At 34.1% G+C, this 27,345-nt stretch overlaps 2 protein-coding genes across 2 annotated transcripts; both read left to right on the forward strand.

Moving 5' to 3' along the window:
- Nucleotides 1–29: 29 nt before the first annotated feature.
- Nucleotides 30–7,919, forward strand: LOC135681788 (eukaryotic translation initiation factor 3 subunit K). Its single transcript, XM_065196400.2, has 9 exons — nt 30–138; nt 3,076–3,124; nt 4,256–4,305; nt 4,818–4,938; nt 5,279–5,353; nt 5,920–5,986; nt 6,866–6,943; nt 7,421–7,543; nt 7,775–7,919. The coding sequence occupies exons 1-9, from the start codon at nt 83–85 to the stop codon at nt 7,804–7,806; spliced, it is 651 nt and encodes a 216-aa protein (XP_065052472.1). The 5' UTR covers nt 30–82; the 3' UTR covers nt 7,807–7,919.
- A 4,750-nt stretch (nt 7,920–12,669) lies between these two features.
- On the forward strand, nt 12,670–25,867 carry LOC135681784 (armadillo repeat-containing protein 8). The gene is made up of 20 exons (XM_065196395.2): nt 12,670–12,778; nt 13,129–13,202; nt 13,995–14,066; nt 15,013–15,095; nt 15,615–15,674; nt 16,077–16,174; nt 16,929–17,021; nt 17,559–17,715; nt 18,401–18,491; nt 18,996–19,056; nt 19,793–19,868; nt 20,617–20,747; nt 21,211–21,267; nt 21,606–21,863; nt 22,535–22,627; nt 23,271–23,344; nt 23,752–23,827; nt 24,320–24,418; nt 24,834–25,096; nt 25,584–25,867. Exons 1-20 carry the CDS (start codon nt 12,764–12,766, stop codon nt 25,612–25,614), a joined length of 1,962 nt encoding a protein of 653 aa, XP_065052467.2. The 5' UTR covers nt 12,670–12,763; the 3' UTR covers nt 25,615–25,867.
- The last annotated feature ends 1,478 nt before the right edge of the window (nt 25,868–27,345 follow it).

Consider the following 27,345-nt stretch of genomic DNA (forward strand, 5'->3'; position numbering starts at 1 on the left):
GGTCGGGGGTCTCTAAACAAACTGCGGAGGAGATACATAGCAGCAACAACCACACGAGCCAATTCTCTTTCTCTGCGACAAAATGGCCGATTCAACCATGAAGGAAAGTGTGGCTGTTTTCTTAAAAGGAATTGACAGGTTTATTGTATATTTTGTTTTTTGGTTTGTAATGATTTAGTGTGTTTTGAAGAGTTCTTTCCCGCCATGTCAAATATGAAATTAAATACAAGGAATAACTACAGAGATATCTTCTGGCACGTGGGGGAGCGGTGTTTTCTTTCGTTGTTGTTCGGCAGCGCTGTCCGCGTTCTCCACCAATTCCAAAATTTAAATTCTGGTCTGTCTTTTCCTCTTCATATTTTCTATCACTCGCCCACTCATATTCAATCTAAGCCTTGAAGGTACTGTTTAAAGTAAGTACATTCATATACCAAACATATTTATTTTTTATTGTTTACTCAGGGCATGCTAAGGCAGCTCGAGAGTTGATTTGGACATGAGATACTACAAACTAAAATAACATAAAATAACAACTTGCAAATAAAATTGCAGTAATTTTACATTTGTGTAGGGTCATCAAGTCGCCCTGATTGAATATACCTGGATATATATAAATTGAAAATTTTCTATTTGCGCTTATGTATTTTCAAAGATCCTGTTTTCAAAAATTAAGAACAGTCAGTCTTAACTTAAATTTACTGGTTCTTATGAAAAATAGAGTGTACATTTTTTTAGAACTGTTTTAAAGGGTTTTTGTTTTTGAATTGTTTTGCAAGGTCTTTCGGATAAGCTTGTCTTGGCAGTATTGACAGCTTGTCTTAGCTTGCACTGCTCTGGTTTCCTGTTCATAATGACAACCTCTGTCAAAGCATGTGTGGGCTACTTATTAGGAATATGACTTTGGTGTCTGCTCCTTCAACCTATCAATTCTACCTTTCAAGCTACCCCTTGAACTAAGATCAAGACATAATAATTTCAAAATGTACCTTTAAGCACTCATAAAGACTTACTAAGCCATTGAGAAAACAGGGGATTGAGAATCCATCCAATTAACACAACCAGAGAACTGCAAATTAACCTTAAAGAAATATGTGGTTTGATCAAATTTTCAAGAGTTTTTGGTCTGCTTGAGCATTGGATAATTTATTTCATTTTTTTTTTGAAAAATATTTGAAATGAAATCCTCAGGAATGTTATTTTACATTTTATTTCCATTTTATAATTCCATTGAATTATCAGAAGTCATAAAAATTTTAGGATGCGAACCTTGTGGCTTCTTTATTTCTAAGACCTCTGCCCAGTAATTAGTTGTAAAATTCCGGTTACTGTGCTTAGGGTATCATTTTTCCACTTCGGAAATGATTAGTTCAAATTTAACTTGCTTCCATTGGGGAGTAGGCAATCTGATCCTTAACTTAACACCTCAACAGTCTGATTGTAAGGGATTAGTATAGTGGATATCAGCATGCATGATAAGGTGCCAGTAAAAGCTTGCTCAATGTGAGCCCAGTCTTATCAACCTAAATTACTGACGTTGCCCTGATTGGAGGGTACCCATATGTTTTTCAGGGAAGCAGGAATCATCATTTTTTTGGAGTCAGGAATTAGGAATTGGTAAACTTTGGGAAACAGGTTCCAGAATTGATAAGACCAGGATTCGGGATTTGATGATTAAGAATTAGGATGTTGGTACCTATTACAGTTATATTTTGAAAATTCATCTTATCTAATTTACACTGCTTAAGTTTTGTTTTGCAAGTGACATTTTTTTTGGTTTCATTAAAGAATATTTGGTTTTGTAGCCTTTCCTTTCTATTCAAGTTCTGCTTGTTTATTTCTAAAATAATGCAAAAATTGTTGTAATTAAGGGCTCTATAAACAGTTCCAATGAGTACGCTGTGTGACTTCTGAATGACTTTGACCCAATTTGCGTTAAGGTTTCGGTGCCTTAAATCCTCTCTAGGTAGAACATTGGATCTTCTTCAAGTAAACAACACTACCTCCACCTTTCTTATTGATTCTGTCACATCTTCTCATATCATATCCATTGATGGCAATTTTTCTGTCAATGGTCTTTTTGTTTGAATGAGATTCTGTGTTTCCCAGTATATTTTGCATGTTTTTAGCAGCATTTGTATCTCTGCAGATTTGCCAAGCAGTCTGTAACAGTTATTCATCTAAGAATTAAATCCTGCAAAAAATTATTTTTCCTTGATGTTATTCTGATCTCATTCATAGACACAGGCTGACAAACTACTCTTTTTCACTCTCCCCAAGCGTGTATATTCAATCAAATTTAGGTCTACCACTCAGGATGTACCCAGAACAAATACCACTTCCTGAAACACAGTTCCTACAATATCTACACCTGACTCACAGATTTGGGCCTAGGTGTAGATTAATTTCACCAGTTGGTATCATTAATGAAACCAAAAGAGCAAAGTTGGCCTCCAATAAAAAGCTTGTCGGCCACCATGTTTCACATTTAGGCCAGTATAATGTTGAAATACCCCATCCTTCATGCAGGACTATAAAGAGAGAACATTGCTCTCTAGAGGGTAATGTGAGTTGTTGTAACTGCTATTGAAAATAGCTTGATTCCAGGAATTGATTGTCATGAATAAAAAATGTGCAATTTAAATAGTAGCTGTTCTTTACATATGAGCACTATACATGATCTTGTTCATATTATGAAAAAAATGATTCTGTCATATATTGTGTTTTAATTCAATAGGACAATAAACTTTGACACCTTCAGCCAAGTTGTTTACACTGTTTTTTGTTGTAGTTCGTAGTTTGCAATATCATTGTCACCACTGAAATATGAGCGTTCTTCCTGAGGGTTAACTATTTATCATTAGAATATATTACAGTTTTAACACAATGCTATAAAATGTAAGAGGCAAAATGTTACTGTTACGAAGGAAGCAACTTTAGAAATAGATCCTCAAAAATTTGAAACATCTGAGTCTTTTATTGATCCTGTCAGTAAGCAATACATTGCCAATATTAACAAAATTTTATCCAATCAACAATATGGCTATAAGTTAATTTTAGGATGTGATTTACTTACAGATACAATCCAGAAAATCTCTCTTCATTAGAGCATTATGTTCAAATGCAGGTAAGTGATTTTTCATTCTTTTCTTTTGATTTTATATACTTTTGTTATTAAAGGATATTCTTTTATTGTTAAAACAAGCTCTAACTTCTCCTTAAAACTGCTGTATTCGCTTCTTTGGCCATTGAACTACTCATTTGCCAAAAAATTGTCTTATTGAAAAGCAAATTTTGTGACTGTTTTTTGTGTAGATGGTAGCAACCTAGACAAAAAATTGACTTATGAACAGTTTCTGGAAGTAATTTTTTATCACAATGTCGTGAAAATGCTATCATTAAATTGCTAAATATCATTGTATACTCAAAGTCTTATTAAAACATTCCAACAGATAATTTCAACATAGGGCTGCTTTCAACATATTAAGAAAAATTGAAAAACAACAGTTTGTCATTGTCAAGGACAAGGACTCTTGTGACGCCAACAGCGAAAAGGTCCACCCTAGCTGATTTGCATTAAAACTGTTGTGTAATTGTGTCATTAGGCAAAATTGCATTGAATGTTCACTGAAAATTGGACTCTCCAAAACTGTCAGTTTATATTGCAAGGAAAATAATAAAAAATTACAAATATCAATTTCAGCAAGAATAGCACCAGCATCGGTGAAGAAATAGTGTGGCTTTATGACCATGCACTGAATCATATTTCTGCTTTGCAAGAACCTTTAAGAGCTGGTAATATTTTACCAGATGTTACCAGATTTTTTAATCAAACCGTGGCATTTCCATGCAAATTCTTTTACCAAACATTTTGTATTCCCCCCTTAATGTTTTTGTCTCAAGAACAATTTTGTAAAAAATTAACATAATGTTTTATTGGCCCATTTGAACTCCAACTCATCTGACATTTGCTGTGTTTCTTTTATTTGACATCGGTTGATTTGCATAAGGCTTGTTGCACAAAGGTTTCTTATGCCAGAATGCGGAATTGTGGAACGAATGTCTTGGTTCATTTTGGAAGGACATAAAAAAAATTATTACCACTGGATTAAGGAGTCATTATCACCAGCCTGAATTTGTTTTTGTTTGAAAGGGCAAATATTGTCAAACTGTCCCGATACTTTTGTGAGGGCAGTGTATTATAATGATAATGCAAAGCATATTATTGCATTTCTATGATGCTGCATTATCTTTTCAGGCAATTGAAAACACATACAATTTGGATGCAAACTTGGCAATTCTGAAGTTGTATGTATTATCTATACTTGTTTGATTGAAAATCGAAACCAAAACAATGTGCAGTTTGAATAAGTTTTCCTAGCAAAAAGAAAATCAATAAGCACATTGAAGAAAACTTTTCTAAATTTTATCAAGTCTCCTCAAGGACTTGAAGAGGGTTATGGTAGTTGTAAAAACAATTTATCAAAAATTGAGTGAAACAGGATTTTCAGTGCCTGTTTACACTGTTAAAAAAGGTAAATTTTCCTTTATTCACATGCTTTCAAGATTTTCTGCATTAACCGTGAAAATCAGTTCAATGTGTCAGTGTACAATATGCAACCAAAGAAGAATTTTTAGATTTTCAAGGGGCTGTTTATTAAAAGTATGCTCAAAGAATGTGATTGATTGCATTGGTAGCACAGCTTATTTTCTGTTGTTTTTAATCTGTGATGAACATATATGTTTTTCTTTTTAATACCAATACACTCTTCTCAAGAATGGTCCTGATCTTTCTTTTAATTCAGTTTTCTCTATTTCAGGTATCAGTTTAACCCCTCCCTTTTCAAGGAGACTGTCACTTGTCAGATTTTGCTAAAAGCTTTGATGAATTTACCACAAACTGATTTTACATTATGCAGATGTTTAATCAGTGAAAATTTTGTATCCTTTCACATATAATTATGTTTTTATGTTTAGCAATGAAGACTTATTTAGCTTCTCCTTTTACTAAGGGTAGGACAATTCAATATTTCCTAGATGCTGCTTTAATTTTGGAAGTTTGATATCTTACCTGCCTTCTGTTGGTGATAGGACATTTATCATAATACTTCCTAAATGCTGCTTTTATTTTTACAAGTATGATATCTTACCTACCCCTTCCATTGACAGTAGGACATTTATTTTAACATTCCCTAGTTAACATTCCCTATTCTAATATTTGAACATTTAACATTTTTATTATTAATGCTCGATTGGTTGTTTCAACTTAACTACTTCCTAGCATGAGCTGCCGTCAATATCAAAAGTAACAGAGCTTTCAAACAAACTTGAAATGTGTGAATTTAGGGAGTTCTGGGTAAATATTGATTGTTTCATTTATAAGTGAAAAATGTGTTTTGATTTTTTTTATTTCCAAGTACCTTCGCCTTTTTTGGTCCGTAACCTGGTTTCCATTTTATTTTAATTTCTGTTCTGAAGTAGGAGTAATGGGCCCGAACCATCATGTGTCTTTCCACTGTGGCATAAGGCAACACTGTCATCCATTACACCACAAGGGAAGACAGTTGCCATATTTTAATTAAGATTATGTTGTATGCATGTGCTGTATAGAATATGATGCCGTATAAACAGAACTGTGCACGCTAAATGTGTAAAAGGTCTTGTAAACGGCTCTCTTTTAATTATATTTAATTGGTATCCCCTGGAATATTACAAATCCCATTTGTTCACAGATGTTAAATAGGGTAAAAACTTCCGCACTAGACAAAAATCCAAGTTTATCTTTTACGCAAGAACCAAAATAAATTTCTATATAATAGACATCAATACGTTTTCTGAGAATCAATTTAATGGAAAAGTTCTGTTCATGTGCATTCAATCTGCAGATACGTATTTCATTGATTAATTGAAACTTTGTTGTAGAGGGAGCTAGAAGAATCAAAAGAATTAATTGGAGGCATAAAAGGATTTGAAGAATCAATAAAAAAATGTGAGTGCTGTTGCATGGGAAAATTGTTTTTGTTGAGCAATGATGTGTTTTTTTTAAGATGTTATGAATTTATTGGGTTTTCTCAACTAAACTTCTCTAACCATCAGGAAACTTGAAACATAATATTGGATTTAGTTGCAAGATTTTACGAAACCCACTTATCAAGTATCACAGAGGTGAAATTTATCTCTTCTTTCTGGTCCCTGGCTTCTAAAATTTTGTTTCTCAATTTCATGGTACCCAATGTTTCCAGCTGGTGAATTCACAGAAAGCCTGGAATCTCCGTTCACCTTGTTTCTCCCAGGATAAAATCTTATTGTTGCATCATAGTCCCTTTTCACAGGAGTAGTTGTTACTGATGTAAAAAGGCTTGGTCAGGAGGGCTTAAGTCCTCAGGAGGGCTCTATGTTGAAACTTCCTTTGTAATCACACCTTCAGAAGAAAACGAAATTACAATGATTTGATATAAAGAAAGAGCATGTGCCCATCTGGCTATAGTTCAGGGCAGATGTAGCTGATTTTACACTTTCGGAAGTATCTGATGGTGCTTTTTAAGATTATGTTAAATTTTATAAATTTTAAAAGTATATTGACAACTCACGAGGACAATATCGTGACCAGTTTCAACTTTGAACATCTGTTGCATAACAAAATGAGCGTTTCCTCCAATTTTCCAAGGCTGCTTTCTAAAAAGACAGATGGATTTACGTTGGAGTTCCGTTTTAAGTTTCCCTGCCATTAGCTTGAATTGTCAGTTTTAATATTTAGTTCTTCAACCATTTTAAACTTCACACATATATATTACTGCTAGTATCACAATAAGCCCTTTTGTCTGTGAATTTTGCCGTCTTTTTAAAGATTTTTCGTTCAATTCTTTAGTTATTGTTTCTGTGCTGAATGTCACATTCCAGTTAATAGACAAGGTTCAGCTAACAGAAATGCTCGGAAATCTATCAGGTGAGGCCATGTTGGCTTTGTCTACGTAAATCCATTTAATTTCTCTTTATATGACAGAATCTGGCATAAAGGGATTAAAGACACAACAGCATAGGTTTTAAATGGAAGAGGTTGTGTTTTATTCCTCAGAATTTTTGACAAGCCATAATGAAGATTTTAAACAAGATGATGAATGTTAAATAGTAAAGGATTATCAATTTTTTTGAATAAGCACACACCTCTTCAAATGAATAGTGTGAATAGTTTATATGAAACAGAAACAGATCATTCAAGGCGTCTCCGTTTGGACTTTTGGTTCTTAATATCGTAATAGTCTATCCACATCTTTAGAAATATGTGTGCATGCTCGAGAAAGTGCACACAATCACTTTTTTAACTTGTCTTTTAAATAAGCGCACAGCGTGCTTATTCGAGAAAATAAAGATTATTACTTCCAAATAAAATCTCCTTAAGAATTTTAACTTGCACGTCTTTCAGATGAAGATCTTAAAAGGATGTGCCTGGAACAACAGTGGCAAATCACCGGCGATCAGGTTTTCATTGCAAACCAGGAAGAGCACATTAAATCGAAAAACATCACAGAGAAAATCACATTTGAGAGTAAGTCCTTCTAGTGCAACTGGTGCCTAAATGAGCTCGTTTCTTACTCCTTTTTCTTTCTTTCTTTCTTTCTTTCTTCCTTCCTTCCTTCCTTCCTTCCTTCCTTCCTTCCCTCTCCTTTGACTTAATTTAAAAGCGTTGTTCTTGAGTCAAAATTTTAAAAATTAAAACAGCCTAATTTTTCAGATGTTCTTAAGAAATTTCTTATTTCGATTATCATCGTTTTTACAGACATGTCCCACATCATCAGAAGTTCTACTTGAAGTATTTCCGGTTCAGAGAAGCCCTTATGCGCAATTATGTAGAGACCTTCGTGGTTACATTTTTCCATCTTATGTAAATTTCTTCTTTTGAATTATGAAAGGCCATGATCATATCTCAGTTTTCTTTTTTGAATAATCTACAAAATTCATTCGTCTCTCTTTGGAAAAGCCGGAGCTGGTTGCGTATAATATTCTATGCTACAACAATTTTATCGCTGGCCACTTGCTCGTGCGCAGTGCAAACATGCCCTATGATATCATCCACAGTTGTGATTGCGTATTGGTGTGCGCGGTCGTTCTTTTTGGCTAGTTAATTGTACTGTGGCTACATTATACATCGAAAACAATCCAATGTGTAGAACGTGCTCATACTTCATCCCAACTATACTCTGAAGCTTTGATAACTTTAATGAAAGAAAAACAACAACAAAAAAGGCAGGGATTGGGGCCCGGCTTTAATGTTTTTTTTTCTATGGCCTACCTTGCAGTCTTCGACCTTGCGGCCGACATGGAAGTAGAAAAAAGGAACACTGCAACGCTCCGAAACACACAACAACGAATACAAATGAACTCGGGAAGCATAAAAAACAAAGCACAAAAGAAAGCAGAAATGCTTTCATTTTGATTCTTGCACGAAATTTTGATTCCTTTAGTGTAGAAAATTTGCCTAGTGGAGCAAAGTACACATCTGTGTCAAATGAAAACTCTACGTTATTCAATTATTACATGAATTATTTGATTTTTAACTACTTCCGGGTTACAACTTGGCACTAGTATCCCAGTTGAAAATAGGACAGGAATATCAAGTTTTGGTCTGATCTTATCCTTTATTGAAAGAATAAAACAGAATGCAAATACAAAAGATGTCTTGCCTGTTACTTTATGGGGACTTTTTTGACAGATCAAAACATAATGGAATAATGTAGTTTCTGTTGGGAAGAATCCCTTATTTCGCTCTCTGATTTATTTTCTCAAAAAACCCGCTTTTAAAGAATCTGTGTCTCATGCAAAGTACACTTTATTACGCGAAATTACGGGGTGTGACTTAGCTAAGGAATGCCACTTAAAAAATTCCTTACAAAACGCACCTTAAATTTTGCATCCTCTTCATCACGCCTTGATTTTGGAAATCCTAAATTTACGATTTATTTTTATTCTAATTTTGTTCTGCATTTGTGCAATGATTTTGCCTTATAAAGAATGTTGACTTATGCAGTACGCGCGATGGGCTAATTTTTAGGCGAATATTAAAAATAGGATATTTTCTTAAAATAAGGCTCTGTCTGATCAATCCTTAAAATTCAAATGTAGATAAAAAATTCCTTAATAAATTGAAAATGCGTTTGTGAACAAAAAATTCCCTAATCAATTTAGTTGAAAAATAATTTCTTTGAAAAATTCCTTAATTAATCTTTCTTTATTTTATTGCTTAATTTGGTTGCGCCGGTAATTTCGGTAATGTAATATAAGGTAGACCTCTTAGTCAGAAAAATCATGCGTGCGCTGGAGGGTAATAGAACTTTTCATTTGTACCATCCTGGTCCGGGTGTCTCCTTGATAATTTTCTACGGCCAGAATCAGGGCCGTTTAGAGCCATCTCGGACCCGGGAGAAAGCAGGGGCCTTTGGCCCCTCCTTAACCCCTCCTCAAATCTTCAGCCTCGTTTTCAGTAAAATACGGCAATATGGCGGGAAGTGTAACCAAAGTTTTGAAGTCAGTCGATTTCGAAGTTTTTGGAAAAGTGCAAGGTACGAGAAGTTCGAAAAAAATACAGAACCTTGGAATTTTAAACAAAATATGAAATGCTTTTAATGTAAGCCGGCATTTAGTGCTCAAAAACGGGTACGCCATCCTACGGTTCCCAGTAGGGTCTTCACTTTTTATTTTTCCATTACCGAATAGAGCCTGAAAATATACAAATTATATATTAGCAGCATTTATTAGAAAGAGCATTTTCTAAATTTTTTGTCGAAGTACAAAACTGCTATTTTTTACAAAAGCTTTGTGTGTACTTGTACTCAAAATCCTTTTTCCTTTTCATGTAATCTGATGGTGTCACCAGGTGTTTTCTTTAGAAAGGTGAGTCGGTATAATGCAGATTGATAATAGCATCCGATCTATTTTTACTTTACTCTCCTCTTAACGGAGAGCTTTTTTATTTTGATACTATAGAGTAATTTTCTAAAACGCTTCCAGTTTTATTTACATTTTGAAATTCAAATTGATTTCGATGTTAATAATTTATATTGTTGTGCCACAGTCTATTTTAACTGAATAAAAGGTTTTTTATATTATTATATGAATATTGTACACTGGCTTACAGCTGGTGTAACTATTTTGAAAATAGAAGATGCTTTACTTGTATTCAATAACTTTTTATTACTAAACTGCTATTTATTGCATTTCATTATATATCTGATAAATTGCTTGATCTTCAGCTTTAAAGTATACACTCATTTTTTATGAGAAACTGGCTATAAGAAACAAGTACTAGACAGTCAGAAAAATTAAGAAACTTCAGTACTCAAAGCAAAAAATTAAAGAACTATTAAATCGTGATAAAACTGAGAACAATGAAATTTTGTAAAAATCCAAGAACAAGATTGCCCTGTTGGCCTAGAACTTAAGACACACGGGGTAAAAATATACTTCCCACATGTTAATACAGCATTAGAACAGAAGCAAATCTCTTGATGTGATAAAAACGATCACAAACATTTCATAACATCATGTTTAAGGAACTCTTAAGAAACCAAGAGTATTGAAATTTCCAGAACATTAAGAAACTGGAGTACTCGACCTTTGTTTCTTATAAACAAAATGAGTGTAGCATCCTCAAAGCATGAGTGTAAACATTTCTCTTTACAATTATTTAGCATACACATGCAACAGCCACTAAATTTGGCTTAGTTGGATGGGTGATGAATACAAAAAGGCATACTGTTGTTGGCTGCATGCAGGGGGATACAGATAGAACCACTGAAATGTAGGCTTGCTAAACAATTTATGTATTTGTTAATTTTTTGCCAGTATTATATACCATTATTTTATTCAGTTGACTTTGTGACACATTCTAATTCAATGATAAGAAATTTTTAAATTTTTTGTGGTTAGAAATTACCTGTAATCAATTGCATTTTTTTGCTTCAATTAAATGTTTTCAGAGAACACTATGAAACACAATATTTTAAAGTGCCTCAGTATATAATTTTTTGTTAATATCATATTCCACAAAAAATTATTCTATTAGACCACAATGTAATTTCTTTATGATTTTTTAATCAATCATAGTTCCGCTAATTTAGAATTTGGAAATTTATTTGGCTCCATAAATTGCTGTTTGTGACAAAATTTTCATTTTCTATAATATTTGTGGCAATTTTTATGAACGGTTGATATTTGATTTTGTAGTTATAGTCATAAATATTTTCCCAAAAAAGTATAAAGGAACATATCTTAATATAATTTGATATATATTGCTTTATATTTATTTGATCAATTTAAAGATATAAATTGCTTTTTGTAGGAAGACCTGGCTGCGGACAAAAGGAAGCCCACAATCACATATAACAGACTGTAAATTTTCCAATGAAAAAGTAATAGATAAGTTAGAGTTCAAAGAGTTTTTAATCAGGCGTGGAAAAGGAGATTGAGAATGAAATTCAATCATTCATGGCTGGTTCCTGGACTTTTCTGACTGTGTGTACTTTCTCTAATATTATCAATTTGTTCCCAATGGCATTGTTGCTTGACCAATGTAATAAGATTTTATGAACAATTATTTATGAATCTTAAAGATTATATTTAGCTAAAGTACCTGTACTGAGTTTTGGGGGAAAGGCAAGAAAAGTGGTAGAAGAGAAAGAAATGATTAAAAGCTATCATTGCTTAGGTAAATCTAATAGTACTTAGGGGTAAGGAAATCTAATAGTAATAGTATGTAAGTAAATCTAATAGTACTTAGGGGGTGATACTTGATTGAAATCTGGTCAGTTATTGACATATTCTTGGATTCCTGATTTCTGTCTAGCCTAGGTGAAAGTAAAGATGCTAAGGCTCACTGACTCAGCTCTTTGAATGTTAAGAGCACTGGTAGCATCGAAGGCCGTTTAAATTAGTTGGTAACAAAGTCTAATTTAATCCACACATCATTTGCAATTTCAATTATGGGCGCACAACCCAAAAATTGCGGGATAGGATAAAACAGCATGTTTCTTCCAACATAAGAAACAAAACTGCCCCTCAAAGAGAACAGCCTACTTGATCTTGTAGGTCTAGAGTTTTTTCAAAATCTTTTGTTATGGGTGTTAAATTTTCCCTTGGTCCCCCCCCCCACTTTTCAACCTTTGTCGGAGCCCATGTCATCATGTTCTTTGGGACCCTGATTCTGACGTTTTATGCTCTGAGGAGTGTCAGACGAAAAAGCTTTTAGTATGTTGTAAAATGTTTGCTTTTTCAAATTCTGTACCGCAAAAAATTGTTCAAATTTCAATTACGTTTGATAGTGGGGGTAACAAAAAATCTCAGAGAGCTGCAAACCTTATATTTTCACCAAATGAGGCCACAAGATGGTTTCACACATTTTTAACCCTATAAATGAAAATTACAAATAATTGGGTGGTTTGCAGATGCCCCAGGGGGGTTTAATTCTGTCAAAAGTATAGGTCAGAAGTTCTGCGATTTGATGAAAAGGAACTAGCGAAGAAATGCGACAAAATTTTCAAGTAAAGGGTTTAGTCTAAACCTTTTTACTACATTTTTCATCCAATCCGCTGGCAGCTCTAATTTTACCTGAACGTACGATGTTTTTATGTTTTGCAATTTTTTGTTTTCAAACAAAACAACTTGTTTTTCTTCTGTGTCGGAGTGAGGTCAAATCTGAAACCGAGGTTGAATAGGCCTACTACTTCTGTTGTTTGTAGTATTTAATGCTGGAGCTTGACGAAAAAGGATAGAAATGAGGTGTTTACAGGTAAAACATAACGTCTGAAATAATACGCGTATGATATTTCTTGTTTTCATTGTTAATTCTGCCGATCAAATGATATTTATGTGACATCTCAATGCAATCTGAACGTATGTAAGAAGATAGATGTACACTATATCTAATATTGTAGTACTATCATCATCACTATCAGTTTTGCCGAATGAAACTTTCTTATTTACTTTAAAGTAGACTGTGCCAACAGAAAAACTAGTTGGTAGAATAATAATGTAGTGATTCAAAAATTTATTTTTCAATAAAGTATTCTCTGGGATGTCGTTTTCTACACAATGGGCATCAATTCTCGTGGGAATGATTGAAACTTTTCTCTTTTTAAGGTCACAGACTATGAAAATTCTTTGATAGACCAACTTAAGTCAGATGATGTCTCATGTCAACTTGAAGCAATAAGGTATTTCATAAAATGGGATATTAATATTTGCATTTTTCTATAGAAATTTGAAGCCATGGAACGCTCATGCCAGACCAGATTTACACCAATGAACAATATAAATGATATGAGAAATTGATATCTTCGGCGTGAGCTACATGGATTCCACATGGTTTTTAACAAGAAATCTTATAAAGATACTTGTGTAATGTGCAAAATGTGGGGAACCTTGGCACCCAGATCTGGTGATAATGAAGATTACCTCAAAAAAGTTAGTCCTGCGCAGAGATGCAAGAATAATACAGGGGCAAGGGGGCAGGCTTCTGTAAATAGGCATTTAAAAACTAATTCCCACAGCTTCTACCAATTCTTTCATAACAGTCCTTTTTTCTGTAGGAATTTTGAGAATAAAGAAAATTTTTCAAGTTTTGAGAAGTGTCATCATTAATAAGGCACTACAGTTATAGTTTCAAATGAATATGTTTGATAATTACAAAAGGCTGATGTCAATGGCACTTTGGCCCACCTTGCTCTTCTTATCAAAGGGAAACTGGGGGCATTTGCCCCTCATATCAAAGGGCAAGAAGGGTGGCTGCCCCTATGTGTCCCCCTCTGTAGCACCACTGGCCATGCATTTTACTTGTGAGTCAAGGTTTAATTATTTGTTTAATCATTCTGTTTCTGAAGCCACTCTGCTCCTGCAAGTTGGGTGTTTACCCCTAAAGCAGCTTTTGCCCCCTTTTATCCCTATATTCAAATATCTTTAAACTGGTTTCTAAAAATTCCTTCTTGATATTTCTTTCTTTTTTAAAGGAACATAAAAAATGCTGTTATTGGGATTAAAAGTAAGAAGTCAGCCTTCATTGCAAAGGGGTTGATTCCGAGGCAAGTAGTTATGTTGATATTGACTTTTTCAATACCATTTCAGTTTTTATTGTGAGCCAAACAACATAAGTAGAATATGACATTTATTGATTTCATGCTGAAAATCCACTTTTAATAGTTTGATGATATCAAAGATTTGAACAATTTCATGTTCTCTGGCACTGAAAATTTTTGCTAGCATTCAAACCTTGTGCGTAATATTCAATTTGAAATCATAATTTAGAATAATAGCTTGCACATTTTGGTAAAGTATCAAAAATGGCTAGATGAAGACAAATATAAATCATGAATCTTTTGAACATGAGTAATGAATCAGCACTTTGTGAAGATAGTCTTGTGCAACTGCAGATTGGTTGGTTTGTTTCATGAAATTGACCCTGGATGTCATGCTGTAGTCGAGTGATTTGCAGAATTCTAGTGCACGTGGGACAGCCTCTCTTAGCATTTTCAACTTCTTACTTCAAGCTGACGAAGCATCAATCAAGGCTGAGCCAACTGCAACTAGAAAACGAAAAGTGTTTAAGAATATCATTTTTGTAAACTTGCCTCATTTCTTCAACCATTGATCTGTGCTTTTACCTGCTTAATTAATTGGTTCATAGGATGGCAATATTTTTGCTTTCCTCCCATTTTGAAACTTTGGAATGCAAAAAGGGTAATATTTAATCCCTTTTTCATGTTTCTTATGTTGACATATTTTTAACTACAACAAGGCTTTTGATCCATAACCACTTAAGCTATTTGAAATATAATTTGGCATGTGTACAGGGGCACTGTGGCTTGGAGAGGGTAGGGGCCTATAGCCCCCCTAGAAAACCAGATTTTACAGAAAGGTTTGGAAATTTTGCTACCTTATCAAAATTTTAAAGGAATTTTGCCTTTAGCCCTGCCCTAAAATTAAGCTCCCACTGTCTCCTTGCATTTGTAAGGCATCGTTACATCATAGGTTGCTTGAACTCATGGTCAGAAGCAATGCTGGCATTGAGTTTGCAGTTGAAGGAGCAGCCATTTTGGGGAGCTTTGCAAGAGGTCTTCTTCATTTGCATTTTGTTATGCAGATTTAATTAGGATTTGAGATATATACTAAATTGTGTTTTGCAGTAAACATTTATATTTTGCTTTGAATCATGTATGAGTATAACACAACTTGGTTGTTTCAATTTCATTATTATTCTTACTGCTATTCAACAGTAATGACAGTTATTTTTCGATAAGATCTAAAGATTTACATCACAAAGCTAATGCTCCAAACAAAATCTAATGTGACACTGTGAGATTTGGCCATTGTGATGCTAAATCTGTTCCATGCTAACATTTAGCGGGATATGCTTTGTAACTCAGCCACCCTTTTGACAGATACTTGATATAGTGGTTGTGCTTTCCTTTATTTTCAATTTAATTTTGCTTCATAAAGATATAAATCTCAGATGCCTGACAAACATTCTTCTTTCTGATAGAAATTATGCACTCAAACAAATTTGTTTCTGTGAGATTTTATGTTCTCATATTCCGCACACTATTTAATTTAGCACATTTAATAATGAACAGGGACACAGAATGATTTAAGAGTGATGCTTGATACCCAAGCCATTCCAATACTTTGCCGAGGTAGTATACGAATTCTAGTATGTTAAACTTGATTATTAATATCCTATACTTTATTACTTTATGTTAAAAAAATTTTGTATCCTGCCTAAGTTTTGATATGCGTTCTCAAAGTCAGCATGATTTTAGATACTAGATTCATTTAAGCTTTCATTAGACTATTCCAGTGATTCAGCTTTCTAATAAAGCCAATGTTACCTAGCATCACTGTTTTTACCAATTATTTAAAAATCAAATCATGTGTTGTTATCTTATTTACTTGTTTTAATCTTAATATGATCTGAATCAACTCACAGTTTTTGTGTAGACTCTTTCAGATAATATCCATTTGTTTTAAGTATTCCAGGTTTCAATGTTTTCTTCATCAGAGATTTTGTCATTCATGAAGAAAATTATTTATATTAGGCATTTGTCAAGACTACAAACCACTTGCAGTTTCCTGTCTGAGATCATTAAGGGCATATTTTGTGACAGGGGAAGTTCCACCTGATATTATTTATGAAGTAAGTATATTTTTGCTTTTTTGTTCTTGATATTGTATTGATTGTAGATATTTTATTGTTTTTTGTGCTACCAGAAGCAATGTATCAAAGTCCTTGTATATCCAAATGCAAACAAAATAATTTGTGAACCCTAATACTTTAACATTGATTAAAACAAACAAGTAAGAAATCAGTTGATGCAGAGAGTTAGCAGAAGGTCTTGTATGTCAAGTTGTTAAAGTACCTTTATTAACGAAGGCATGCTGTTTTAATGAATACACAAGTTTTTGAGCTTTTCACATTTGAAAATCTAAGGACAGACCGAGCATAACCAACTGTCTTGGTAAAAATGTTCAGTTCAATTTATTATCTGTCTTATCCAGTTTCTTTTTTCTTTACTTTGGTCAATGCATAATATAGCTTGGGGGAGGAATAATCCTGAAAACTGTTAAGTAATAATATTCTTTGAAGCGTGCAAAAGGAAATCTTTCATAAAGTAAAGACTGTGTAACTCTGCCGGTATGACTTTTTTTGCTAAGAATACCACTATACTTTAGTTTCCCCGTTTTGATGTTCATAAAACTTTTCTTTGCAAAATTTCCTCTCTCAAAATTGACATCTAAGACACCAAGTAGTAGCAGTAAAGTGAAATTCTTTATAAATGTTGCTAATAATATTTGTTGCCTAGGTCCCCTGATATGTCTGTCTCAAATCAAAAGCCTCTGATGTCAAATTATGCTTAATCCTTTTCACTCTTTGCTGTTTACTTCGATAGGGTCCATCCATCGTTAACAATCTGGTACAGTTTTTATCACAGTCACCAACAGAAGCAGAATGCGCTGGAAACATCTTGTTTAGATGTTGCAAGGTGGAAATTTACTATGTTGCCACTTTCGCACACATATGTCTTATTTTCAATGATTTTCTTGATAGTCCCACAATGCTTGATTTACTCTATAATGGCCTTCTGTCGTTAGCTTTGATTTCTTCGAAAGATTTTGTATTGTGTCACTGTCTTCTGTCTATTGTGAAAAAGATATTTTGTTTAAAAAAACAGATTAAAAATTCAGATTAAAAAATCAGAAATTTTTCTCAAACCCCATGTTTTATATGTCAAAAGGCAGACTTTAAGCCAGTGTGGAATACTTGATGGAGGTGAAAGGAAGGTGGGTTGCTGACCTAAACAGTCATCAAGAACAAATTCTCAAAGACTTTTTTATGGAGAGGAATCTATTTGAATTGGTTCATTGGGTGTTCTTCCAAGAAATAACCCATTAAATAAGTCCGTCTGAAAAATAAGGCAATATGTTAACCTGTCTTGTTATTTATTTGCAAGATATAGAAAGTTAAAATTCAATAAGCTGCTCTAGTCTGCGGGTTCTGACGTGAGCCTTGTCCTTCGTAGACGACCGAGCATCAAACGATGTTATCCGAAGCTGGAATAATACCTGCGCTGGCCCCATGGCTGAAATTCGAGAAACCTGCAGTCATTCTGCCGATTCTTTGTTGCTTTTCATCCTTAGTTCTGGACAATGAAGTCTTAGCAACAAGAGTCAGTGAAAGTAAGTAAGTTATGTATATTAGGTAAGTGTATTTGATACGATATAAGCGAACCAAAGGGGACATAAGTACTCAACTGTGCCAATTTCTGAAACATCCCACCACAAACGTTAAATGATGGCTCTTTAGCCAGTTGATAAGTCAGATATTTATGATCGTCAAGAAATTTAATTTGGTATAGTTCCGGGCTCAAGAGGCTGAAGGAGACACATTGGCTAAATGCCCCGAAGGTATCAGAGCTTTCAATTTTTTATTTGTAAGCACCGAAACCTGCGTATCTTGACCCTGCTTTTTTGCAGTACAGCGAGCATAACTTTGGCACTGAATTTTAATGAATGACATTGGAAAATTGGAGATTGGAGATTTGTTTTGTATTGCTTTCAATTTAGTCAACTTAATTTTTCTGCTTGCTCGCACATTGCTAGCCTGTGCTCCAGACTTTCAAGTTAGGGGTCTGGGGCACAGGCTAACACATTGATAATAATAAAATGTAATCTACTCTGCAGATTCTTCACCTAGCTGAAAATTTATTGATGCCTTAAAAATTATGGATTTCTGGATTTCAATTTTTGTAACATTGCATTCTCTGCTTTTCATCTGTCCAAATTTACATCGCAAACTTATTTATGTTTCATTGCAACGCGTTTTTATTGTATCGAAGAAAGAATATTTTTTTCCATTTTTTAGCTTGTTTAGAGCAGGCAAAAGTAAAAGACTTGCTTATCAATTTGCTATCAAGAGATAAGGCAGACGAGATCCAGTTAGCTGCTGCAAAATGGTTAGTTTTAAACAAAGGTATTTTTTCTTTGCTTCACAAGACCTCCAGTTTGGCTTAAGCGAATATGCAATGTAGTATTGCGCTGAAAAAAGCTGGACAATAACCAAAATCTTTGCATCTTGTTTGATTAGTTCTAGGTTAGGCCATGTTTCTTGATATTTTCAGATATTTTACTTAGCTGGTTGAAGAAAAGCTATTGACTTGATTATATAAAAGTAGGGTCGGTAATTGTAAGTACAAAAACCACGTGAGTATGTGTAGCTTTAAAAAACGAAGCTTTCTGACTTATAGGAAATTACTTCGTGTAAATATTTCATCTCATCGTCTCGTATAACATTCACCCTTATCACGAATTACTGGAGGAAGTTATACTTTTGGCTGTTGTTTTTCTTCTTCACCGCTTTCGATATCTCAAAATGTTAATGAAGTTTTTACCACCTTTTTTATGGAATGACCTTTAATGTCATTAAAAATATCATCAAGCTGCTTATCTCAATTTTGCAGCTTGGCAAATTTCTATCGAGCCGGATCCCTACATGTCACAGATGAGGTCATCCATTCGAAGGTTTGTATTCAGAATTTTGGACAACTGATTGAATCGGAATATTTTGCAATTTTAATGTATTACAGAATAGGTGAGCCATCAAAGACTTTAAATGTGTATGTGTAATTTACGTAGGATGTTTTAATGGAGCTAGTTTTAGGGGCGTAATGGGATTTGATTTTCTTTTTTTTTGAGAGGGGGACTTAATATTAGGAACTCCCGGAAAAATTTCTGTCCCTTTTCCTGCCCCTTTTCCTGTAAATCTTGTATAAGGAAGCTGAAGTAGGTGTTTTTGGGAAAAAATCTTCATTTTTGTCTTTTCAAATACTTGATGTTTATTTTTGTAATATTTTTTGTGATTAACTTTAAAAGTCATAAAAGCCATTTTTGTGCTATTATATGCTCATTTTTCTAAAGCTAAAAACTAGTCGGCTGAAAACTAGATTTTTTGCGAGCAATACACTTAAGCCTTATTTTGAGGGCTAATTTGTTCCCCTGGTTTGCTGGTTCTCAAGATCTGATTGGATAAAAAAATCATTTCTAAAAAATGTACAGAAAGTGAACTTTGAAATGGCAAGAATTGATGAGCAAACACGCATAAATCAGAGATAGATGTGAGAGATGACATTTCTATTTCACTTTCCAATTCTGTTTTTATAACAATTTCATCGATCATAGCGCTTTTTTTATTCCAAATTTTAATTGCTCATCATCTTTATTTCTTACTATCATGAAGGTATTCAGCGCTTTTTTGCAGGTCTTATCAACATTTGTACGAATGTGCGCCAAAAACAAACCCAACAGTATTCGTGTTCCTGCATCTCAAGCTCTCGGTACTTTGTTGACTTATTTTTCATTCGTTTTCCTTTCAGATCTGTTTATCCTTCTTTGTAACCAGTTGGTTACTTTTATGTTAGTTTCGATTGGCGAGTTCTTCGAAATACTTAGCTTAGATATTTGTTAAGATTAGATACTTAGAACAAACCTAATACACTTTATAGCCTTAGAATAAGTCCATGCTTTGTCTTTTGCTTTCGAGTCTTCAATTAGAGTTTTTATAGTCGAATGTAAACATTCGTAGTTTGTTTTAAACGGAGATAAATGTACTATCAAAGCCCGAATCTAATGCCTGCTGTCTTAAATCTATCCTGAATAAGCTGCATTCAAATACCTTCTTTTGTCGTTAATTTTTCCAACCAACAATCCTTTTCACCATGCCAGTGTTTTGCAGCCTTTGAGGTGATAACTAACTGATTTTCGCAAACTGACCAGAAAATGTGCTTATTATATGTTTAACAGTGTTGTTGACTACAAATATTTCCCCTATTGATTAACAATAACTATTAAGCGACTAACATTTTTGTCAATTTTTGCTGTTCCAGCTATTGATCATTATTATGCAGAGAACCCGATGAACAGCCAAACTCGCGCTCTTTATTTTACGAGAATGAGTGTCACCCATGGAAACATCCGTTCGAAATGATTTTCCAGTATTCCTCGTTCTTGCGTTGCTAGTTTTCTTGTATTTGTTGCTTCAAACCGTGTTAATAGAAATGAATTTTCCTTTAATCTGGCTTTTAGCTTTCCTAATCGAAGAGGATAGTGATCTACAACAGCTGGCTTCGATATCAAACCACCTTATCCAAAATATTGCAAGCTTTCTGAACACCGAAGAAGATTTGGATGAAATGACAGATCAAGGATTAAAAGAGGTTTTTTAATGTATTTTGATTCCAGGAATCAATCTTATCATGCATTGTGCTTCATGTTCATTATTGACAGTTTGATACGCCTTATCTTGTGAAAAGGACTTTGCCCTTTGACGAAAACGAATATTGAAATCTGATATTATTTAAGATTGTGGCAGAAATGTAACCTTAACAATTAGGTCGTTTTTATTTTGAACATTTTGAGCTAAGCTGGGAGAAGGGGTCACATAAACGCCCATAATACATCATTTCAAATTGCCTTGATAAATCACAATTTTGTTAAACAAACCTAGCAAAATTACATTTTTTTGTTTGGTAAAAATCTCGCAATATGCTAATTTCTTTGCAATTATCGTTTCATTAGTTAGATAAATGTGGTATTCTTGCCAAAAATTCGTGGTTAATGACAAAAGCTTGAATTGGTAGTCTGGTAATTGATGAAAGTTCTTGCTCAAATATTTTTTAGGGTGCATTTAAAGTCTTTGCTGCATTGGCTGCTAATGATGAAAAAATAAGAAAGAGGGTTTGTAATCTTATTCACAGCATTCTAGCACATTTTGGTTATATTTCTATGGCTTCACGATAAGAGGAATAGACAGGAATCAGTGAAAACTGAACCAATTTTTGTTAGTTTCTTTTTAGGCGAACATATAAAGAACCTCCGTTTTTGATGCCAAGTATATCCTTTTAGCAAAACAATTTTTTTGGTGATGATTGAAAGTAGTCTATTTCTTTATGAGAGGATTTTGAATAACTGCTCTTCAGATGCAATTGAAGAAATTTCATAGTTTTAAAATCATATATTTAAAAAGTCGTTGCAAGATTTTTATCTGGTCCAAACATCTACATTTGATTTTACAGGTTGTTGATGCCACGGACAAACTAAATCCTGCTTTGAATTCTGCATTGCAAAGTGAATGCAATGTGCTGCAAACTGCCGCATTGCAATGCCTCTTAAGTCTGTCTCGCTCTGTCCAACAACTGCGATCAACATTCAAAGATCAGTCGATTTGGCAGCGAATCCTGGATATCTTACAGACGAGTCACTGTGAAGACCTGCTCAGCACGGCATCCTCTGTTCTCTGTAACCTGCTGCTTGACTTTTCCCCTTGCAAAGATGTATGTTTTATAATTACCCTATAGTCATGTTAAAGTACTGTAAATCTTTAAGAAGCAGCAAAAAGTGGAGATATTTGACATGCACATTCAAGAAATGGTTTTTATATCAATAACCTTCAATTTGGTGCAGAAAGTTAAAATTTTGCATCAGATTCTAATATCTGTATTTTTAAAATGCCTGGGCCCAAATATTGACCTGAGGTGATGGGGGGGGGGGGGAAGGAGAGGCTTTATCCATTATGTGCTCGTGCATTTGTATTGATAGCTGTGAATAGGATTGTAACTAGGAGAGACAAGAGAAATGAAGCAAATGAGTGTTACAATGAAGAGGCGATTAGTAGCAACGAATTTGTTGTTTTCACAGAAGATGTTAGGCTTGTTGTTGTTGTTGTTGTTGTAAATTTATTTTGATTCGATATAAAAACAATAGCTAACAATATATACATAAATATACAATGTTAACTAATCAAAATCGAACATAACTACCAATTAGTACATTAAAGTAATTATAGATACTTGCAGTTAATAAAGATTAACTCACATTTACTGGCAGAAGCTAACAGGCGCTACATTTGCAATTCGGTCCGTCCCATTGTTTTATTAGATTCTTAAAACTGTTCAAATTTTCTGCGGATTCCAGATCGTTGGGCTTGACTATTTTTGTCTTGCAGCTGATGCTGGACAAAGGCGTACTGGACATTCTTGCAGCGTTAACGAAAAGACCAGAGGCTCCTTTAAGATTAAACGGAGCTTGGGGCTTGATGGTAGGTTTCTCTAGAAGAAAGTCCCAAATTGTTGTAACATGAAAATTACTTTGTTTTAACGTTTATTACTTCATATTGTTGTTAACAGCAAGCATGTTTGGTAAATTTTTTAATGCTTAAGAAAGCATTAAAGACAGTGGCCTCTGCCAATGACTCTACTCATCTATGGTGGCTTTGTCGAAATACATGCAACTTGAGCTAGTTAAAATTTATAATTATACATCACTTTCTAGATGATGTGTAAATTCAGAAGTAATCGTGTAAGCTACTCTGAATTAAAATATATTCCCATGAATTACTGAGATTTGAGATAAAAAGACATAATGTAATTTTGAATTCAGCTCATATCTCATTATATAAAATACTCTTGTCACTGCACTTAATGCAAAATCCTGATTTGACGACACAATCTTTACAAGGCTGACCAAAGGCAGCTTTCCTATTGCTTTTTAGACATATGTGACCCCTTTACGGTGTTTTTTATTTTGCACTTGTAAGAGACATTTGGGTCACGAATGTCATTGGGAATGTGCATGAACCCCAGTTCCAAAATATAGTCTTTGAAAATACAGCCATGTTCAATTGTAAGCTTTTAAGACATTTTTTTACTTCAAATTTTGATGTTTATTATTCCACCTTGCAGAATCTCTCCTATGATGCTGACGAGAACGTCAAAGCCCGAATCATAAAGGAGGTTACATTGCGTCATCTCATCCAGTAAGTTGTTTTTGCTTTTTTGCCATGCTAAGTTTTGTTTATGTACACGTTTTTCTTCCAAAAAAGTTTGCTGCCAGACTTGAGGATGTAACCACCCAACCACTATGCTTATTGTCAAATGAGGATATGATTTACTTGTTTTATGACGATCAGACAGATTTTTGTCCGGTTTTAAACCCAGAATGCCTTGCCCTTTGTCATTTTCAAACTTACCTAAAGACTTCATCGTTTTATTATCCAAACGAAAATGTAATGAGCACTTCTATTTTTGACATTTGTTAAGTTCTCAAAATCTCAATTCAAAATCTCAACTATCAAGGATGAGAATAATTCTTTCTGACGCTTTATTGTTCAATCTAGCAAAGGACAGAAAATTGACTTTCTGCTAATATTGTTTCATTTTTCAGTCTCCTTGAAGATCCGGATATTCACGTGACCGTAAAAGTCCTTGGCCTCCTGCGAAACATTTTATCTGGAAAAGAGGTTAGTCTATAAGTGATACATGCTCACATGGCTTTTCTTACCATACCCCTTCTTAAGGTATCCTGAGGTACGTTTTGTTAAATTCATTGGCGATGTTTCCCTTAAAAACTGGTTGCACGCCGGTTTTATTTCATTGCACGCCGGTCGTGCAACTAAAAACTATCAATTTAAGTGGAATCTCTTTTTCAGCAAGGTTAAGTCATTAAAAATGTATTTTTAGAGATTTTTACATTTAGCCACTTAACTTAAAAGAATACCTTGAAATACCTCTATATATGAACAATCAGTTTGGGTAAATATGAATAAATATGTTCAGCATTGAGTGAGATAAAGTCAATGGAAAATTTTGCTAACGGATTACTGTAACTATCGCTTGGCTCATAAAGTTATAAAAGGAGGCCAAATTACTGTGATATGGTGGGAAGTCAAAGAGCTGCTTACTCTCTAATACCAACAAGACGGATTTAGGCCACTTGACGTAATATTTTCCAGGGAGTCGATGAAGCAATTGAAGATGGCTGTCCTCAAGTCATCGCAGCTGTTAGAATGGTGGTTAGAAATGATGGTATTGCAAATGATATCAAAGACCAAGTAAATCTTTCTCGTTTATTGCAAACTTCACTAGCTTTGCAACTTCTTCTGGATTTAAGTGCATTGAAAGTTGTAATTTTTCTAACGTAACTTAAGTGCAATACATAAAGAAATACGGTTATTGCAGCATTCAAACCCAATATCTTCGTTTTTACTATGAATTATTATGTCACATTACAATTTTTGGAAGGATATGGTTAGGTTTGGAAGAAAATTCTTTTGGAAGGAATTGCTTGTCAAAATTTGATGAAAAATTGTCCACCAACCTTAGAGCTACATAGCCTAGAGCTCTATTGTAAATTGATAATGGTCTGTTGTAAATTGATGCTTTAATACTTTCTTTTTGTCATCAAAATAATGTGAAATCGCACTTGTCCCGCCGATCTTATAACTGCCATTTTTTGTTTCTCTTTAGGCCCTTTGTGTGCTTTGCAATGTGGTGAACAGCAAAACTGGTAAAGACCATATAATGAATGACGAAGAGCTTCTGCGCAAATTAATTTGCTGTCTCTCAAATGATAACCAAAGAATTCAACTTGCCTCTGTTTCGTGTATACTTAATTTGTCATGCAACAGTGAGGAAGGCGCGCTTGAGAGGCAAACGAAATTGAGAGATCTTGGAGCCCAGAAGCAATTGCAAGCCTTGCTTACCACGCCAAATATTAATTTGTTTGACAAGTGAGTTCATTATTGTACTATGTTGGTGCTCTGTAATGCAAATTGTCTGGATTTTCTTTTCTTTCGCGTTTCTCAGATATCTTTGAGCTCTTTGAACCTATTTGCGACCTCTAAAAATATTATGATTTAATTTCTAAGAGAAAATGAACCGTTTCTTATATATGTTATCCAAGTTGACACTCGGATGATTTTCTGATTTGTTTTGACGTGGTCTTAGATATTAGTAATCCTGCTTAGCTGCATTTTTGACGGTTCAGTTAATAAAACATAGTTGTTTTTGATAAAGCAGCATTACGTTTTAACGAAATCTTTCTAGGTTTCTCACAGTGAAAATGTCCTCTATTCCTTTTCATATTTTACACATAGAATGCACATTCTACTGATGGCCTTGCCTTCTCACCCTATGAACGTGTTTAAACCCAATTTGAACTTTGCTTTACACATTTGTTGTTATTTTTTTCAATATTCTGCATTATATATTCTACAGAGTCAAAGTAGCGCTGCAACAATTCTCGTGACAGCTTCGTGACCTACTCTGCACAACTTCGAAAGGCTTTGACTGAAAAGTGGAAAATGGACGACTATCGCCTTAATGTTTTGCTATAGTCCACATTCTTCTTAGCAATAGACTTTCTTAGCTATTTTGCACCTTTATTTATCTCATTTCGTAGCAAATATGTGAATATTGTCTATACAGTTTAGATATGGATTTTATCTTTGTAGTACCAAACATTGAGTATGTCGAAAAAAATAGAACTAATATTCATTGGATAGGGTTTTGTTTGTCCTTTATCTTCTTTAAACATCGGAACAAAGAAGCGTAGAAGTTTTTGTAGGTAAAATTATTGAAGCCATAAACATGCTTTCGAATCCATTTGCGGAATTCGTTGTCTCCATTACCGTAGGCAGACATCGTTTTAGCAGGCACCACGGAGAAGGGAGTGGGGGGGCTGGGAGGGCTATAGCCCCCCACTTTTGCCAAAAATGCAAAAAATTACCAGTCAAGCCAAATTTTATTCAGTTTAAGATCCCCCCCCCACTTTTTACTTGAGACAAGCATTCAAGGGGAAATACACTTTTAATCCTTGCCAAAACATTTGAGAAATTTCCCTAAACTTTTCATGCAGCCCCCTTTTCCTCGAAACAATGTAGACTCTTTTTTGTTAATGCTGTACAAACGTGCGTGTTGTGGTACCAAGTTGTGTTGAAATGAAATGAAAATGGAACTTTGCAAATCAGCATTGTGTAGGGGATGAGGGGGAGGTGTGCAGTGTTAGATGTTGGCTTGTCTGGAGTGGTAGAAAGGGCGCTGTATTCCAAGAGGTTTTTACTAGGATTTTTAAATGATGCAATTAATCACATCAGCTGATCTATTACTCAAAATACTTGAAACACCAAGCCACTGGCGTTGAAATTTTATATTTTTCATTTCTTTTCTCATTTCGTTCCGAAAGTACTTACTATTTCCGAAAAATACGTACTTTCTGGTATTTTATGTTTTGTATAGTCAACCAACATTGTTCCTAGGAGAAGAAGGAGGTGGCTAAGTTGACTTTGCAAACTGACAATAATTTTCTAAGACTCTTGACAGAGATTGATATCCAATCTAACGAGACAAATTGACTGAAAGTCAAACTCGAAGATTTATTTTTTAACGTTCTTTGTTTACGTGGCGAAAAAATGTTCACATCCTAAAGGAATATATTGAATTCGGATGTTTGTACCACATCACCAATAAAAAGAGAAAAACTAGCAAGATAAATGGCTGAGAGTTTGTATTTATGACATTCCTTGATTTAGCTTTAAATAGCTTTGCATCGGTGTAAACCATAATCAATAGAAAAACTACAGTCAATAGAAAAACCATTGTACATGTTTTCCTATTGACTTTGTGTAAACTAAGAAGGTTAAAAGTTTTCAAAACTTTAGTCTTGGTTCTGGGGCCTGGGTCGAGTAAAACTTAATTTTATTTCATAGTTCCAAGAGTCAACTGTCTCAATCTTTATAAATTAACTTTTTCATTTAAGCTAATAATTGTGCAATCGGAACTAAACTCAGGTTGGATAGCTGAACTGAAAGAAGAGTGAGACGTGTTGCTACCTCTTCGATGCATTCTTGCAGACGAATAAAAACATAGTTTTGAAATTATTATAGAAGACTACAGCTTGTTTAGTACAAAATTTATAAATCTTTAGCTTAACGATGAGGGAGCCATAAAACTTCTTTGTTGTCAGTGATAGGTCTCTGCT

Source organism: Rhopilema esculentum, chromosome 12 (assembly GCF_057945365.1).
Source record: "Rhopilema esculentum isolate cy_ngs chromosome 12, ASM5794536v1, whole genome shotgun sequence".
NCBI classification, from domain to species: Eukaryota; Metazoa; Cnidaria; class Scyphozoa; order Rhizostomeae; family Rhizostomatidae; genus Rhopilema; species Rhopilema esculentum.

Coding starts and splice junctions, on each gene's coding strand:
- LOC135681788 (XM_065196400.2), top strand. CDS start 83: ATGGCCGATTCAACCATGAAGGAAAGTGTGGCTGTTTTCTTAAAAGGA. Junction 4,306..4,817: donor AACTTGGCAATTCTGAAGTT/GTATGTATTATC, acceptor TCTCTATTTCAG/GTATCAGTTTAACCCCTCCC. Junction 4,939..5,278: donor GTTTAATCAGTGAAAATTTT/GTATCCTTTCAC, acceptor ACTACTTCCTAG/CATGAGCTGCCGTCAATATC.
- LOC135681784 (XM_065196395.2), top strand. Junction 18,492..18,995: donor CAGTTAGCTGCTGCAAAATG/GTTAGTTTTAAA, acceptor TCAATTTTGCAG/CTTGGCAAATTTCTATCGAG. Junction 24,419..24,833: donor CAAATGATATCAAAGACCAA/GTAAATCTTTCT, acceptor GTTTCTCTTTAG/GCCCTTTGTGTGCTTTGCAA.